At 34.6% G+C, this 19,861-nt stretch overlaps 1 protein-coding gene across 50 annotated transcripts in view; it reads left to right on the top strand.

The window, feature by feature from the left end:
• The window catches only part of LOC106869124 (sorbin and SH3 domain-containing protein 1), a 487,488-nt gene that overhangs the window by 464,090 nt on the left and 3,537 nt on the right, over positions 1-19,861 (top strand). For all 50 annotated transcript variants that reach the window (XM_089352588.1, XM_089352590.1, XM_089352584.1 and 47 more), the window contains 5 exons: positions 10,506-10,620; positions 14,838-14,948; positions 15,728-15,890; positions 17,526-17,889; positions 19,418-19,584. In XM_089352588.1, the coding sequence (XP_089208714.1) occupies positions 10,506-10,620; positions 14,838-14,948; positions 15,728-15,890; positions 17,526-17,889; positions 19,418-19,584 (920 nt within the window). The remainder of the gene's footprint in view (positions 1-10,505; positions 10,621-14,837; positions 14,949-15,727; positions 15,891-17,525; positions 17,890-19,417; positions 19,585-19,861) is intronic.

A 19,861-nucleotide genomic window follows, 5' to 3' on the forward strand; every position in this document is an offset into this window, starting at 1 on the left:
ATTTCACTTTTTCCAGAAAAACGTTTTTAAAAAGTCATAGAGGTTTAAAGTTTGCTTATTTTCACCCAGTCAGGAAACAGTATTTGGAAGCTATCATTTTGTGCGTGACTGTACATTTTGTCGTAAACATTCAGAAAATAGCATGTGTTGTCAAGAAAGCATAAACAACATGTCTTTTGTAGTTTTAAGCATTGCAATAGCACAAACTTAAAAGATTTAGCCTAAAAACGCTATTTAGCTGTTATTTTTAGCTCACCTCACAACCACCTCGGTGGCAAAAAGAAATGAGTAAACAACACATATTTTGTAGTTTTAAGCATTCAACATGCATTTAATGCAAATGTGGAAACATGTTACATGGTTTCAATACAGTTTTAATAGAAAGATTTGGAAGAATTAGATGAAAGTTCTCCAGTATTTTTCTTTCATGTAAATAAATGTTTCCGTTAATTAAAAAATTTGCCAGCAAACTCTTATAAAATGACAATGTTCTAAAAGATGTACATGTTTATATGTTATATATGAAAATAAAAGAGTGAACAAAATATGCTTAAAAAAAGCAAACATTTAAGCATGCATTAGGCAGTAAATTTAGAAAATATTTTTAAAATTAAAAATGAAAGTTAGAAATACATTCAATCAATTTCTCAAACAAATTACAATTTTCATATCTTCTGTGCTACATAAGTTCACAGAGATATGAATCTACCATAGAATGGCGAGTATCACAGCATCGTTCATTACCTCGCTTCACAGAGGTCCATTTACTTTCCACTTGTTGAATGTGGGTACCGTCTCTCGGGTTAACAAACCCAATGCTGTGATTCACCGTTTCATGCTCAAAATTGTAACCATCAATTTCAGGAATGTGTGAGTACGCCCTCCACAAATTGCTGGAAATTGTGGTTCCTGGAAGAAGTGAGTGATGTATGCATTCTTTCAGTGTGTCATGATTCCAACATGGTACCACATACAGAAAAACTTGTCTGGTCTAGCAACACACTCCTCCCAAAACCCACTGCTCAGGTAGGACCCTTCTTCGGTTGTACTTACGGCTTCAGAAAACTGTTTCATCGATCTCAGCAATCTTTCCAGGCCCACCAACTTGAATTGGATGATGGAGCAAGTCCTTCGCACATATTTCTCTAACATAGTTGTTATCATCAATGGCTGTGCTACAGCTCATCCCCAGTTCTTCAACACAAGACCGAACTGAAGTCAATTCCTTAACCGATGAGTAAAGGAAGAGCACTACAGTCCTAAGAGGAAAGGTACCACCTTCAAATCATGTGTCTTTCCTCACCGACACAGACTCCATGCATTCTCAGTGCCAGCATCGACAGTACATGTTCCCATGACGTCTTTTTGTACACATAGCATGCCTCTTCCTTTTACATGGTTTCCTTATTACTATGGAAACAGGCACATGTTTTCTTGCAGACAAAATAGTTCCTATGTTCAGCTTGTTACTATGGAAACAGGCATGAATGTGTCTGTGGCTTACGATTGGCTAAAATTACCAAAATTTTCAAACTTTAATTGCTAATAACTCTTTATTTATTGATTTATAGTGAAAATACATAATTCATTAGACTATAAAGGTGTATCATTACACTGAATATGTAATCAATTTGAACCAAATTAATGCTGGCAACCAAACAGACTAGATCATTTTTTTTATTCACTGTCTCTTCTTTTTCTTTTTTTTATTCACCTTTTCTTCTTTTTCTTGTTTTTTTAAAATTTTCCATGAGGTTTCAATTTCAATCCTTCTGCACAGCTCCTTGGGCAAGTGTCTTCTATAGCCCAATGGTTTATGAATGAATTTTGGTTGAAGGAAACTGTGTGGAAGGTTTAACTACATCCCTTTAACTTAACAGTTCAACAAAAGAAACTGGTAGAATAAGTATCAAACTTAAAAAATAAGGACTGTTGTCGATTGGTTCAACCAAACCCTTCGAGGTGCTGCCCCAGCATGGCCTCAATATAATGGCTGAAATATATAAAAGATGACATAAAGTACTTTGTAAGTGTTTGTAGTATTTGATTCACTGCACTTGTGACTTGTGAGAGAAGTTAGGTAAGTTCAAGAATCAATGGGGGCCAGTACTGTTGGAAAAATATGAACCACCAACTTCTCTATTGGATTTCTAATAGGAACCCTATTTACATGCCCTCCTTTTAGAAAAATCTGAGAACTAAATCTGTTAAGCTGAGGTAACAAAATTTTATCACCAACATCACCACCAGAAGAGCATAAATACCGACTCTAACACCACCATTTCCACTTATTACATCAACACCAGCATCACCAGAAATACCAACAGCAGCATCAATTACTACTAACAATATCCATACCACTCTTATCAATGTTACACTCCTTTAAATTACAATAACATTAGAAACTGTAGATTAGAATTAAAATTATGTTAGATGAAAACTTTAGGAAGAAAACATGTTCTCCAAAAAAATATTATTTACATTCTTAAATATTTTTTTCTGTGTGTGGTGCATGTCTTCCTCACTGTTCAAATATGTATAGAATGGTTGTGCAAGGTTTGAGTTAGGGGATGGAATGAAGAGAAAGAAAGAAACAATCAAAGGCGATAAGGAAGGGAAACTATTTCTAAAATTCATTGTAGTAAAATGTGAGGTATTTGACCATATGAGAGAGAGAGAGAGAAAGGAGAGACATGAGATAAAAGTAAAAAAAGAGAAGAAAACCAAGAATCAGGGAACAAGAGAGGAGGGTGGAGGGGATGGAGTGAGAGGCAGGCTGTGAAGAAAAACAGAAGAAAGAGAAAGACTGAGGAAGAATGGACTAGAGAGAGAGAGAGAGAGAGAGAGTTGGAAGAGGAAGGAAAAAAGTAAAGAATGATTGCATAATGTTAGTATTCAAATATGCAGGATGTTTCAGTTTGCAGCTGAGGAAATTAACTTCACTAATCCATGTTGCCATAGAAATATATTAATAACCCATTGCCACTGGATTATATATAGAAATCTCTTCAAATAGTTATAATGTCTAGTCAGTTTTAAATTATTGTGTACACATATATGCAAAGATGTGTGTGTGTGTGTGTGTGTGTGTGTGTGTGTGTGTGTGTGTAGGCAGTAAATTATCTGAAAGACCCTGAAATATCATAAAACCAAAAAGCCCTAAATTTGTATTAGACTGGTAGAGTCATAATAGAGTCTATTAAAATCAATCTCAATAATTGCCTGGTTCTTGTTTTAAGCCAGTGTGGAAACTTATTTGTAGTTGCTCAATTTACTAGAAATAGTAGCCAAATCCTTCTCAAATCACATCTTAAAAGACTAGAAGGGTACATTGGATAATACTATCTTAGATATCCTTAAAAAGATAAAGATAGTCATGACTGGAATGTCCTTGATCAGAGGTCTGCTCAGTCTCAGAGGAGTTGGAGAAAAAACACCAGCAACTCCAAATGGGTTCATCCCAGAAGAATTTGAACACAATGTAAAGGAGCAAAACTAAATACCAGAGTGTGTTTTGTTTGGTACTCTACGAATTTTGCATGTACTCTTTTTTTAATAAGAGTAATATTCTATTTTTTCTTTTAATTTCTTAAATTGTTTTATAAGACCAGAAATTTAGAAGCAAGTCATGTAGCTAATTATTATCAATCTCAGTACTTTGTACTATTTTAACAACCCAGAATCATGTCAAACAAAGCTAACTCCAGCAGGAGAAAGAACTGTAACTAAATACTACAAAACTTTTGTTTCTTGGTGTTCTACCAATTTTGTTATCCCCACCTTTACATTGATGATATTTTGAAATTTTCCTCAAAGGCACACATTTTGAGTGAAAGATAAAGTCAGTAAACTGGTGCTGTATTTTATCAACTATAGAACGACAAATGGCAGAGTCTGCCTCAGCAGGATTTGAACTTTGAAAGTAAAGGGATGAGACCTAACTAAAAATCCTTTTGTCAAGTATTCTGTCATGTCTGTTTACTGCCTTCAAACTAGTACAAATAATAATAATTTATTATATAAGCAAAAGACTTCAAATTTGCAGGTGGGGTATAGTCATTTATATCAACCCCAATACATGTCTTGTGCTTTTTTCATCAATCCCAGAAAGATGAGAAACAAAGATAATCTCCCTGAGATTTGAACTCAGAACTTTCAAGACTATAACCAAATACTAAATGCTACTAATAATATCAAAAGAATGTGGACATTGATCAAAAGAATGTGAAACACTAAGATAAAAATGGACACAGTTTTTATTGCCTGTAGTTTCCAGTCAAACCACATGCCAAGCAGTTGCAGAAAATTGCACTCTGGAGAACAACTAACATTCTGAACATGTTTCTCATGGGATATAAACTTCATGTCTCTTGTTCAAACTCGGTTAATTTATAAAAACACCAGTATGCATGCTGTGAAATGTAAACAGAGATACCACCAAAAATTTCATTAACACAAGGTCCACAGAATTTGAGAGAGAGTATAGCCAGTTAGAAATACATTCAATCAATTTCTCAAACAAATTACAATTTTCACATCTTCTGTGCCACATAAATTCACAGAGATATGAATAACACCAGTCAATAGCTAGCTGGTTCGATTGTCTATTTTAATGAACACCAAAATTTGGTGCAAGATTTGAACTCAAAACATAAAGGAACATAACTAAATACTGCAGAACATGTTGTCTTGTGCTCTTCCTATAGCATGTAATACCTAATATGTATTTCTAATATTGGTATGAAGCCATATACTTTGGGGAAGAGTTATGACCAAATAATCAATTATCATTACCATTATTATTGGCAAAGATATTCATATTTCATACAATTTAAACTGGTCTTTAAACAACCACAATGCCTGATTAATTAATACTTATTCTATAAACCCCAAAAGACTGAACTGAACAGTAGAGTTGAACTTAAGAAATTAAGTAATTTTGTTTGTTCACCACTCTCCCAATTCTGCTGTCTGGTATATAGTGAATTATTATTATAATGTATGTCTAGCACTTATTTTATCGACTTTGTAGCAATAAAAGGCAATACTGACACTGGCAAAGTTTGAACTCAGAATGTAGAAAAATAACACTGAAATACTGAGTGGTACCTGGTCCAGAACTCCAGTTGTTCCATTCCATCACTTTCTGAACCAATAATGCTTTCTATTATAAGCACATAGCCTGAACATGATGGGAGGGGGACAGTCGATTGCATCAACCCCAGTGCTTAATTGGTACTTACTTTATAGACTCCAGAAGGATGAAAGATTAAGTTGACCTTGGTGGAATTTGAACTCAGAGCACAAAACCAGAAGAAATGCTGCTAAGCATTGTGTCCAGCATGCTTATGATTCTGCTAACTCACTACTCTTAACCAATAATAATAATGATAATCATAATGATTTCTAATATAGACACAAGTCTACAGTTTTCTACTTTAATCCACTCCAGTAATTAACTGGTGCCTATTTTATTGACTTGGGAAGTATAAAATGAGAATAAGTAGGCCCTAGCAGAATTTGAAATCAGAATGTAGAAGCACATTATGAAATACTGCAAGTCTTAATGTTTTACTACAGATTTTACTACTACCCTTCCTATTATAATAAAGTTAAGTATTTCTAACAGGTCACAAATGTTAGAGAAAGGTGGAGTCAATTAACTGACCTTAATGCTTGGCTGTTACTTATTTTGTTGAAGGCAAAGATGATGCTGGCAAGATTTGAAATATATTAATAATATATAATGATAATATAATGATGATGAGGAGAGTTCTGTTTCTAAGGCACTAGACCTATTTTTTAGAGTAAGTTGAACCAATCAGTCAATTTAAGTATCATAATTGTTGGGTTAATGCTCTACAATAGTGAAACTAATGGTTGTAGCTGCAAATGGTGATGGTAGTGGGTTTTTTAGGAGCAATAATTATAGTAGATCATCAAATATTTTATTTAGGTAAAATGGTAATTTTTTTTATAAGGGTGGAGGGTCATAGTTAACTAAGTACAGCATCTTTATGTCACTGGTATTTAATCTATGAATTCTAATGGGAACTATGATTGCAGAATATGGGGAGATGAAACTAAATACTACAAATTATGTAGTCTTGTGCTCTTATCTATGACTGTAGTCAATAGGATATTACATAATTTATGGTGAAAGTCAGTAGTTCATAATCTATCACTGATACTGTTTGTGTATGTGTGGGAGGGGCCAATCTAGTCCAGCTAGCATCTCTAAATTAGATGCTGTAGTTGTAAGTAAAAGGCTGCATCTTTTAGTAAAGTAAGCTAGCTCTAATAGACTCCTGTAGAAGATTTACATCTCAATTGCTTAATCACCACAGAAACTGAATACAAACTTTGGATCTTTTTATTTAAAAAATGATTGATTAGCTTGTTCTTTTTTGCTGCTGACTTATGAACCCAGCTAAAGCTAGTGATGACTAACTGGTGGTGACAAATTTAAGATTTTCTGTCCATCACCACTAGACAAAAATAAATAAATAAATAAATAAAAACACTTGAGAGGTTGGGTGACAGTTTGCTTTCTTGGAATATTTTAATTCATTTCATTCTTAGACACACAACCAGAAATTTTTAGGGTAAGAATAAAAAAGGCTCCTATATTTTGACTGGTATTTTGCTGGTACTTTATTTTAGAAAGAGGAAAGGCCAAGTTATTCTCTTGTAATAATTGGACTCAGATATTCAATTAAATATCAGAACACATTTAGGCCAATGCAGTACCGATTCTACCATCCATCACCTTTATTTCAATTAATATTTTAATTTGGTGTATTTAATTATTTATATCTTCAAAATGAGTCAGAGTTTTCAAAGGAAGAAGTAAGAGAAGTCATACCAACAATAATAACTATCTGAAAATATGACTTCTTTTTTAACTTCCTCCTCCTTTCTCTTTTTGCTTTTCCTATCTATGTTGTTCTTGGCTGTTTTTTTCCTTTTCTCCTTCAGCTCCTCCATTGACCTGTTACCATCCTATCTTCTGAGCTCCCCTACCACTATACACTGACATACAGAACTTCAGTAGCAAAGCCATTATCCCTGTAATGTGTTATGACTGTTCTCTGTGAGTAGAAATGGGAGAAGTGAAAGAGGGCAGAAAGGAGTAGTAAATTAATTAGCTGATATTATTGTTAATATTATTGGCAGGATCATTAGGATGTGGAAAAAAATGCCTTGTGGTATATTTAGAAATGGCTCTTTACATTCTCATTTCAGATCTCACTGAGGTCAACTTTACCTTTTATGTTTCTAGGGTCAGTGAAATGAAGTATTTGTGAAAGGTTGAAGGTGAATTCCACCGTATTTGAGACCTTGTAACCTAGTCAGAAAGCACCATCATTTGGAGTTACTGGCCTCTTAGGTAGTCAGAGACCATGTCTTGCTCACATGTTCCATTTTTCAGCAGGGTTTCAATAGCCGGATGCCCTTCATATCATCAACCACTGTAGTAACTTTAGCACTAGAGAGGCTGTCTTGTACCTGGCAAAGCTAAAGAGTCCCCTAGAGAAAAAGTCTGGTAATTTTTAGCATCTGCTCTGCGTTCTCCTTTATGGATAGGGCTTATTATATATTCTTTTAATTTGGGGGGAAGTTAGTCACAAGCAAGGGAAGCTCCAGAAGAGAGCATCTGCTGTGATTTTGCAAGAGCTTTCTTTTCCCAAGTGTTTTCTTTAAATGAATCACTGGAAAACGACCAAGGCCTATTGCTGAGTTCAACTTCATCTCATCAGTGGCCAATATTACACCATCCTCTTTTATGTAAATGGAGTTGATGGTTGCCTCTCCCTTATGTAAAGTTGCAGTGTTGAACAACTCACCAGGCTTATTTATTTGTGTATCTCACACTGCAAATGTTTTTGCACATATGTAGAAAACTTTAGAAGTTCATTTTTATATTTCCCTCTCTTTTTAATGAAATAATCTGAGTTTTTCAATCTCTGAAAGTGCCTTGTATAAGTGGGATTTCTCTCTGTCATTAAGTTGTTTATTTAAGTGAATTATGATCTTTGTTCTTTATCTCATAAGGTCCCTTCTGTCTCTAGGAATAATGTCTTTGCATGTATCGGCTCTCCTCTCTGGACAAATTTAATGCATATAACTTGCATTATTGACATGTTTAAGTTTCATGTCATTGTCTTGCATAGAGGAGTACTTCTGGGCCAGTTTTGTTTCAGGATATCTTTTTGAAATGATTTCCTATCAGCTTTGTTGAAGTTTAGGTTGGACAGGGTTACACATCTTTGATTTGCTTCCAATCATAATTGTCAATTCTATTGTTATGATCTAAGAAAATCTTTGACATCACTTCAAACTGCAGATTAAGACTAAAATGTTGTTGCTCCTGGTGGGTAAAGTATTATTTGTTCTATGAACATCGTTTTTAGTGAGACCAAGATTTTGTTCATGACATAATCTTCCTGATAGTATGTTGTTTTCAAGATATTTGATGTTTGGGAAGTTGAAGTCACCCATGATCTAGTTTAGTTAATACTTCTTAGATTATTCTAAAGTTTTTCTCAAATTTACCATTGTCATTTGAGATGTTAGGTCTATGATATGCTGTACATATTGAGTTGCTGTGTGTACTACAAGTGTATTACAGACATTTTGAATGTGACAACAAGGTTAATGATGGCAACTCTACCTGACTTCTTTCTTTCCTGTCTGTGTAAAACACAACATATCTTGGTACGTGTAGCCCAGCAATTGCTATGTGTGTAGATAGAGGCATTGCAGTAAATGCTATGCATATTGCTTGAAAGCATGCAGAAAGATTTCTCAGGTACAGAATTTTGCTTCTGTTGTGAGCTGTGGCAGGCTGCTAATATTCAGTAGCAGAATTGGTCCAACATTTTGTTTTATATATGTATGTGGTATTTATTTTGTAATTGACACGAGTTGGATTATTTTCAATTCATCAAATAAATTTCGAGTTGTGATCAAAAGTTTTGATGTAAAAAGAATGTCAAACAAAATTGAATGATTGATATCGGTTATCTCCCTTAGAACATCTCATTTTAATATTGTCAACTAGGATTATGCAACTTTAGTTTGATCTCTATAAATTACTTAATATTCTCTGCACTTGATGACTTTGCTTCCAACAGTACATATATATATATATATATATATATATATATATATATAGATATATATATATACCCAGATATGCATCTGTATATACATGTAGATGAAGGTATGTACATACATGTACATATACTCATATATTATTTATATATATATATATATATACAATTCCTATGTGAATATGACAGTTATTTGCGAATTTCTACCCCCATTTCTAGTCCTGATTTCTGCTTTTTGCTGGGATGTAAATTTCAGATTCACAAAGTCTTGAACTGTGTAATTTCATACTCTATTCGGTTGGATATTATCTTCAATATTTACATGTCACTTGTCAAATATCAGAGATATTATTAAATCCATAGCATTCCTTAATTAAGATCTCTTTGTACAGCACAGCCAGGTTCAATTGTATATCAAGATGATCCCTTGCTTTGCCAGTATTAACAGCCACATCTCATTAAAATCTCACCCTGCAGTGTTAGAAAATAGAAAGAAGCACTAGATTATATTTTTTTAGATACTGTGTATGATAAGATTACTGAATAGAACTTCTTTGATCATAGGTTTACTCATGAACAATATCTCGGGGTTAAACAGCAGCAGCAACTGTAGACCAACTCCAATCATATCTTACTAGAAATAGAGTCACCATAAGTTTTAACATTTGGTTTTATCTGTGTTACCATAGGTTTCAGACAGGTCTGCAATACCTCATATTCTTACATCTATTGATCCTATGACACTTCATCTATGAGGGTCCAACAATCAAACTTTACCTTTCTATACATCTTCCTTGACCTTCTCTTTCTTTGTGCACTCTATTTCCATCAAATGGCCATACTAACACTGTCATCTCACCTTTATACATCAGCTAATGGGCAGAATTGGACAAAATACCATACTATTTAGTTCTGGATTTTTACATTCTGATTCAAATCCTATTGAAGTCAAAACTACTTTCCATTCTTTCAGAATGGATAAAGTACTAGTCCAGTACTGGATTCAATTTTATTGACTAATACTTCAGGCTTCCTTAAGCAAGAGGCTGTAGCTAAGAACCCACAAATGAATCTTCTTTGTGCTTTAAAGGTTGATGGGGATTTAAACTCCAATGACCACAGTATTCTTGTGATTATCAATGACTCTAGGTATTATTGACTCTCAAAACAGTGTGGATTGGCAGAATTATTAGAGCATCAGAAAACACAATGCAGTATTTGTTCCCAGTTCTTTACATTCTTAGTTCAAATCCCACAGAGGATTCAAAAGAGCAGCAGAAAAGACTCAAACTGAATCTATATCGTTTGCCAGATGATTAATAAGATATTTACTTTCCGTAATTACCAAACTTTGTCTTATATTTCATTGTTCCTCTCATTTCTTTACAGAGAATTATCATTTAGAAAAGGAGACATTCTTTATCTTCACCATCGACTTGATAAGAATTGGTTTGCAGGGGAGAAGCATGGACGTTATGGCATCTTCCCATGCAGCTATGTTGAGGTTGGTATAAAGTACACTGACATAATTTCATTTTCTTCTCTTTTAGCTTTTTTTTTTTGGTCAACTTTTTATTCTTTTATTCTTGCTGTCTCTTACTTCATTCTTACTGCTTCAATGATTATAAGGAAAATACCTGAATGATAAGATAATGAACACTTGTAAGTTGAAACTCACCACTAGTGTTTTGTTCTTGCTGTTTTGAAAGTGGAGATACTGTAACAAACTGCCATACCCATGCCAACAGAGAAATCAAGCATGAAATGATGGTGGTGGTGGTGGTCTTTTGTCAGATTACAACACCTGGTGCAGGTGGCAATACAAAGGGAGCACTGGTTTGAAACCAGCAGCTGGTGTAGAGTTTGTTTGTGTGTGTGTGTGTGTGTGTGCATGCGTGTGTGTGTGTATGTGTGCTTGTGCGTGTGTGTGTATGTGTGCTTGTGCGTGTGTGCGCATGTGTGCATGTGTGTACATGCATGCATACCTCACTTGTCAGTGATATGTGCGTTAATTTGTCAAAAAAAGCTGATAAACCATTAAACACACATAGAAGATTAAAGAAAATTCAAATTCAATACTTTTTGCCTGATTAAATAGATAATAATGTGGTATTATATTGAAAGTTGTCTATTTCATAATAGGAAGGTGTGGCATTTGTGATAAATGATAAAAGTTTGAAAATGTCTTTTCTTATTCAAATCTGTCAAAACTACTCCTCACATGCCCATGCACCGTTTCCGCTTTATGATTTTGTTACAGTTCACTTTTCTGTCTTGTTTTATCCTGTCTACTATGCATGCACTTTTGGCTATCATTGCTGTCTTTCTTTATGTGGATTATTACTGCTTTCTGTCCCCTCTGTCACCTTTTTCTGATGAGTTGTAGTTACTCCTGAGCACTGTATACAATAAGCTCATCATTTTATCAACCCTTGAGTGATGACAGGCAAAGGCATGATTAGATCTCAAACTATAGAGATACCGAATTCATTAGGATATGTACTCAAGCAGTCTAATACATAAGCTACTCTCACTAACTTTCAAAACTTTTCTATATTTTCTATTGACTAGGCCTATATTTATTTTTCTGAAGAGGGGAAAGTAGAGTCTCAAGAATCCACCTCATATTTTAAATAACTTTATTATCAAATCTGGAGGGAGTAACTCTACTGTCTTTCAATAGTGTAGATATAACAGCCTAATTTTGTTCCAGTGACACTCTACTATATTAAAATGGGAAGGACACATTAGATTATATATCCTTGGATGAACATGGCCTGAAAAAAGTACTTTAATCATAGGTTCAGTTAAGGCTAACCTGGGGTTAAACAACAGCTCTACAAGGATGAAAATCAAATCCAAGCTAAATATTGGTTTTCTCTTTTTCCATAATCAACTAGACCTATCCCTTACAAACACAGGCAGGTGCTTGTAAGAGATAGGTCTAGATAGGTAAGTCTCTTGGTGCATTACTATTTTACTTACAAATGGTTCTGACTTAGAGGTAGTTGTTTCCTATCCACAGGCAGTCAAATGAGTGTACAAGCCATTGACCCAATGAGAGAGCCTGTACATAGTCAATCCTCTAGAAATAGCAGCTAATATTCCTATATCACACACTACTGTTGTCTCCTCCACCCTCTTCCAAGGAAGTGGACATATCAGAATATATAATCTGAGATTGACTATAACTGAAAAGACAAGATGGTCATGGCTAGATAACTTTGATCAAAAATCTGTTTGATCTGAATCCATCTTACCTTACCTAAAGAATAACAGCAACTACATATGGGTGAAATGTAAAGCTAAGATATAATGGACTGAGAATGTTGAAGGATGAAATTAAATCATAAAAAATAGCATTCACTCCCTTCCTTGTACTGTTTCTTATTTCTTTATTGCCCACAAGGGGATAAACATAGAGGGAATAAATAAGGACAGACAAAGGGATTAGGTCGATTGCATCGACCACAGTGCGTAACTGGTACTTTATTTATCGACCCAGAAAGGATGAAAGGCAAAGTCGACCTCGGCAGAATTTGAACTCAGAACGTAACGGCAGACGAAATAATGCTAAGCATTTCGCCCGGCGTGCTAACGATTCTGCCAGCTCGCCGCCTTCCTTGTACTGTTTCTATTAAGTAATTAATTTTTCACATTTGTCATGGAGCAATTGAGAGAAAAATATAGTTGATTAAATTGGTCTGAGAATATTACTAGTATTTATTTTATTCATCCCAGACAGATGAAAGGTACAGCTAGCTCCAATGGAATTTAAAATTTAAAAAAAACAGCTCATGTAAGTACATAGTAAATAGTAAATATTGGAAGGCATTTAATCATCCTACTCCTACATTGTCTTTTATAACATACAACAAGAGTCCTAGCCAAAGAAGGAACCTCTACACGGTTTTTCTTATCTAAAAACATCAGCCAAACCACATCTGACCATTATCAAACTGGAACAATACGCAATGTAGTCCTAGTTATATTGTTTGAAGAAGAGATGTGTTTATCACAATTATGGTGTTTTTCATTATAGGCCTACTTGATCAGGGCTGTTCTAGGGCTGAATATCAACAACAAAATTAAGAAAGGAATCTTTTCTATTTGGGGAAGGTAGCCACCTAATGATGGTGGAAACTGATGCTGTAAAACATTAGTAAGAACTGATTAGGACTAAAGAAGCTGTCCACTTGTGCATATCATGTTCAATGTTGAATGGTCTGTGCTGTTGCATACCTGATGATAACATATAACCTATAAACCCAACCAATATCCAGAACCTGTCCCAACTGAGACAAGTGGCAGAACATTCTAAGGTGATCTGGTACCTACTCCCAATAGTTATAGGAATTAAGATGATGTAGAATTAAGCATTTTGCACAGAAACATACAAAAAGAAAATGAAATAAAATTCCAGCTATGTATTTGTGCTCATAACCTGTTAGCAGATATCCCAATATTTACCCAGTTAGGCTTCTCACCTATGATGTAACAAAAATTGATTTTTATTATTGGTATATGGCCATACATTTTGGATGATGACACCTTCAATTAATTAAAACAACTCTAATGCACATAAGTGATGTCTATTTTATCGACTTCAGAAGGAAGTTGAATTCAGACTAAAGGGACATAACTCGATAGCACAAGGAATTTGATCTACCACTCGACTAGTGCTCCATCAATTCTGCTTAAGTAGTGCAGGCAAAGTTAACTTGATATTTGAAGTCTGAATGGAAAAGGAAATAATTAAATAGCTAACACAAGACATTTGATCCACCACTACCAATTTCTTAAAAAAGGCACAAAGAAGGCCACAACATTTTTTTGTAAGATGAAAGATGCATGGCTTCTACTGATTATGCTCATAGAACATCAATACTGAAATAATTCCCCCATAATCTTAGATCTATCACAACCCTATAGGATCATGAGGCTGGAGCTTATCCCAGCTTCTGTCAGGTGTAAACAATCAAGAGTACAATACACCTTCTTGAACAGGACACACCAAGCTGTTGCTGGTAACCATTTTCAGCTGAATGAACTGGACCAACATGAAGGAAATAAATGGTTGCTCACGAACAGTATGTGAGACTTGAGCTGGAAATCAAAGACACAACCTTGTGATCAGGGTTCTAACGCCCTAACCACTAACCTATGCACTTTCACATAGTAGTACTATAACTATGGGGAGGTGCAATGGCCCAGTGGTTAAGACAGCGGACTCATGGTCATAGGATCGTGGTTTCAATTCCCAGACCGGGCGTTGTGAGTGTTTATTGAGCGAAAATACCTAAAGCTCCATGAGGCTCCGGCAGGGGATGTACTCTTTCATCACAACTTTCTGGTGTACTCTTTCACCACAACTTTCTCTCACTCTTACTTCCTGTTTCTGTTGTGCCTGTAATTCAAAGGGTCAACCTTGTCACACTGTGTCACGCTGAATATCCCCGAGAACTACGTTAAGGGTACACGTGTCTGTGGAGTGCTCAGCCACTTGCACGTTAATTTCACGAGGAGGCTGTTCCATTGATCAGATCAACTGGAACCCTCGACGTTGTAAGCGACGGAGTGCCAACAACTATAACTAAGATTCTCCTACAACCATATCACCTCTGGTTATGTGCGCCAACAAATGTATGGGTGATTTTACTTTATAAGTCAGTAAATAAGGTGTGTCATAGTTATTAATCACTACTTGTTTATTCATTACAGGTATTAACTTCAATAGAAGCAGCCAATGCAGCAGCTTTGCAAGCTGAAGGCCAGGCCCGTGCAAAGTATAATTTTGTGGCTCAGACATCTGTGGAGTTGTCTTTGAAAAAGGTAATTCTTATGCAAATGTGTGAGAATATTTTGAACTTATCACTGCTTCTTTATTTTATTTATTTACATGTGCACCCACACGATATGTACATACACACACATACATTTTTGAGAATTGCTTTTTCATGGCATAAGACTTAAGTGAAGTTTAACTATTGTAATAAATATTTGCTGTGTAATAGATATTGAGTACTCCTCATTTTATCCATGATATTGTTTTGTAATACTGCCTGCATACCTAATAACACACATATGTATGGACACACATAGACATACCTCAAATACTAAAGCTTGGATATACCTTAGGTTGACCATATAAATGAAATAACAGATAGAGTAACAAAAAATGCTACTTAAAATGTTCTTTTGAATTATCATGTGAGTATACTAAGATTGAGATAAATTTATATATCCACACGTTTCCTAGTCACCTGAATACATTCACAAAGCAAACATCTTGCAATAACAACAAAATGAATCATTAGCTGAAACATTGACCAGTTTCTTCTATCTACCAGCATTTCTTCTATCTGCCAGTGGAGGTGACAGACAAATAAGACAAACATATAGGAACATATAAATAATTATGAATGTGAAATCTTATTTGTGAAGCATGAGAATTTCAATAATGCAATTGTTAATACATGCCCAATTTGCAATGCAGATGATAATACCAAAAGGACAACACATATTTTAAATTCTTAACTGTCTGTATATTTTTTTTGTTTTTGTGTTTCAGATAAATATCCTTACTATGTAATTTTTTCCTCTCCTTCTAGGGTGACATGATTACCTTATTACGCAAAGTTGATGAGAACTGGCTTGAAGGCCGCATTGGTTCAAGGCAGGGTATTTTCCCTATTAGTTATGTTGAAGTGATGAGGCAGCCATCCACTCCACTGGTAACCCCTGCACCGTCAGTAATATGTACACCAATGACAGGTAGCTATTACTATTACATAATATTTCCAACAGTTACAATTATTAATGTGCTGTAGGTTGATAGTAATGACTTTAATAATATATAATTGCCCATGTAATCACATTTACTTTAGAGAAAGTCCTAGTCATCGACTGGCTGACATTAAGGAAAACCAGAAAGCATATGCTGCAACAAATTTAGGAAACATCAATATTTAAATGCCAATCAACCTTAGAAAATTATGCTAGTCTTGGAAATTCCTCAGAATTTTACATTTGGAAGATAATCAGAAATTATTAAATTACTGGAATGTTATCAAAAATTACAATATATCTTGGAGGATCATCAATGATTTTAACTGATCACTGTGAAAAATACACACAGGTTTTCAGTCCTCATTATGAGTATTTTCTGTTTGTTTGTTTTACATCTCATTCTTCCATGCAGGTTTGGCTGCATAGTTAAGAAGTTCACAATACCAGTATTTCAGTGGATATTTGTTCAAACATATTTGATGCTTGTCAATAGATACAATGTTAAAATAGTATTGGTGCCTTGTCTAAGTTAGTCTTACATTACACATACACAAGTTCAGTCAAGTTGCCAGGTATTTTGTAAAACTCCAGATGCTCTGATGATGCACCCAAGTATATATATCCATACATAAGTGACTGAAAATATATACATGTTTTTTAACTTTTGGTTTTTCTGTAAGACTGTCTGTTATCTTGATTCCATTTCTAAATGTCACTATACTCTATCCAGAACTTAACCATGTAATGATTGTATTTAGTTACCCACTCCTCACACTTTTTTCTTCCTAAAAAATTTCATTGGTGGCATTCTGTTCTCAATGCTACTGCAGAATTAGCTGATATTTGAGTAGCTGCTCCAAGTTCTACATGTATGTTCTCTGATCACTGGGATTTTTTTCTAATGATGTCAGCACAGGAGATGGATTTGCTTCATCAGATATCTCAGAGGACTAAGCTTCTTACTTTCTCAATTGCATCTTGGGTCTTTTTTGTCTTTTTCTTGTTCAGTTACAATACTTTTATTTTGTGACACTTAATAATATTTTGTACTTGTTTCAGTCATTAGACTGTGGCCATGCTGGAACACTGCCTTGAAGAATTTTTAGTTGAACAAATTGACCTCAGTCTCTTTTGCCAAGCTGCTAATTTACAGGGACATAAACAAACCATCACTGGTTGTCAAGTGGTGACAGGGGACAAACACACACACACACAATGGGTTTCTTTCAGTTTCCATCTACCAAATCCACTCACAAGGCTTTGGTTGGCCTGAGGCTATAGTAGAAGATATTTACCCTAAGTGCCATGCAGTGGGACTGAACCCAGAACCATGTGGTTGGGAAGCTAATTTCTTACTATACATCCACACCTGCACCAATTAGTTGGCCACACTCAAGACATTGTCTACTGAAAAATGATTTGAAAATACTGAGACCCAGATATCTCTTGATATTTATATTTTGATATATTTTATATCTCCTCTTCATTCACTTGGCACCATTCAAACTAGTTTGTGCAGTCAGATTAATTGTGTATACCACCTTCAGTCATTGACTCAAAAAACATTACTAATATCTTCCATTACATTAACTAATTGATTAATTTGTTTCATCATTTTAGCAACCCCAGAAATGCTATCACCAGTTGGATTTGATGCTCCCACGCCGCCACCACAACCCTCACCAAGTGCCTTCAATTACCAAAGACCTGGATATCTCTCACACTTGCAGAGTCCACCAGTAATCAGTCCTTCTGTCTCCAAAACTGTTTTGTCCACCCCAACTCAACACTACCAACAAACAAGTTATAATGACCATGCCAACATTTTGAACTCTCTGGAGAGCCAAATTATTTCTCCGAAAACAAAACAAAGTCCAAGTGCTGGTCGTAAATCCATGTCCCCTATCAACAAAACTCCATCAGTTATTCAAATAGCAGCAAAACCTAAATTTACTCTTCCTGAAGACGATCTAGCTTTGAAAACGTAAGTTTCTTCTCACATTATGGAGTTTTTGCTTCAGATTGCAATCAGACAATACTCATACAATGAATTGGATTAAATTTTTGCTTCAGATTGAAAAAAAATCTAAGGAAAAATTGGTAAATTAAGCTTAAGAAATGCATATACTCATCCAAAATTTCAAAAATTTTCCAAACCAGTTTTTAGAAGTACTCACCAAGGATTTAATCAAAAAAATTTAATTGTAAAATTTTTTAACTGTTTAAAAATGGAACTTAGTGATTCTTATAAAAAGTTGGAATCATTTTTATGTGACACAAGAGTAATAAGATTATGATTCAAAATTTTGTAAAAATGATTTAAATCTCAATAGATGAAGAAAAGTATCAATATTTTTTGACATTGTATAAGTGTGTGTGTATATGTTACTGGATCCAGCAGACTTGCAAAAGAAATTGTCATGGTTTAGTGGAGGAGAAGGTGCCTGAGAATAAGCTGAGGAATGTAAGGCATCTTTGCCATCCACAGTATCCATCTCCATCCTTAGTTGTCTTGACCTGGCCTTGTCACTGGATTGAAAGATAGTCACACACAAGAGAGTGAGGTTGGTGGTGTGAATTGTGTGTACTGTGTTCAGTTGCTCCGCTCTATAAAGATCAGTGAAATAAAAAATATCATACTTGGAAAACAAGTAAAGGTTGACAACGAGAAGGGCATCCAGTCATAAAATGTAGACTCAAATAATTCCCATCCAATCAATATTTGCATGGAAAAGCAAATGAATAACTGTGTGTGCGTGTGTGTATAAAATAGCTGACATAAATGCTGGTTGTTTGAAATTTTCATTTGCACTTTGTACCATGTAGACAGGAAAGGGAAAGTAATTTACTTGGCAGCATTTAAACTAGTATGTGCAATCAGATTAATTGCATGTATTGCTTTCAGTCACCGAGTTGAAAAATGTTACTGATATCTTCCACTACATTTATCAATTAACTAATTTGTTTCATTATTTTAGCTACCCTAGAAATGCTTTCACCACAAATGAATAGTGTGTGTGTGTGAAAACTAGCTGATATAAATGCTGGTTGTTTGATATTTTCATCTGCACTTTATATCATGTATAGTGAAGGAGAGGGAAAGGCAAGAGCACATACTAGGCATGGTGACAGGCAATGAGTAAAACAATTCTACACTCACACACATACACACAGAATCAGAGAAAATGTCATAGAAACAGAGGATGAGTAGAAGAGGGAGTAAAATGACAGGAATAGCTATGGGAGTTATACTTATGAAAAGTTTTTATTTAATTTTAAGGTGATAAATATTTTTCATTTGAAAATTAGTGAAAATTAGTATTCATTTCATCATTTTGTATAAGCACTAAGAAATTTGATAAAATTTTATTATAATTATTGTATGTATATCAAATTTCCTGATATTGCCCATGATGGCAAAAGTATACTTCCAAAGTTACAAAGCATATGACAGTTAACACTGTTGTATATGTATATAATGTGTCTATGTATGATTATCTTTTTGTTTTTAGGTATCGTGCAATTTATGCTTATAAACCTCAGAATGAAGATGAATTAGAACTTTGGGAAGGAGATGAAGTGTATGTGATGGAAAAGTGTGACGATGGGTGGTACGTGGGTACTTCAGGGCGTACAGGAATATTTGGAACTTTCCCAGGAAACTATATTCAACCTGTATGTAAGTATTGATTTATTTTCCTTCAAATTTTTAAACTGTGCAGATATTTTCTCATCATTCACCCTTTTTTTCATAAACGATGTGAGAAAGAGCCATCAAATGTTTTTTGGAAATTATTGATTGGCTAGCCTTGCATTTTTTTTTTTCAAAAACAATTCAAACACCACTCAAACGACTTTTTGTCTATTGACCACTTGGATAAACTCAAATAATCAGAAATTATAAACTCTCAATATCATATGTGAGGCCTTTCTATATTTGTTTAATGTATGTAGTA

The sequence above is a fragment of the Octopus bimaculoides genome, chromosome 5, assembly GCF_046866305.1.
Source record: "Octopus bimaculoides isolate indiv1 chromosome 5, ASM4686630v1, whole genome shotgun sequence".
Lineage (NCBI taxonomy): Eukaryota > Metazoa > Mollusca > Cephalopoda > Octopoda > Octopodidae > Octopus > Octopus bimaculoides.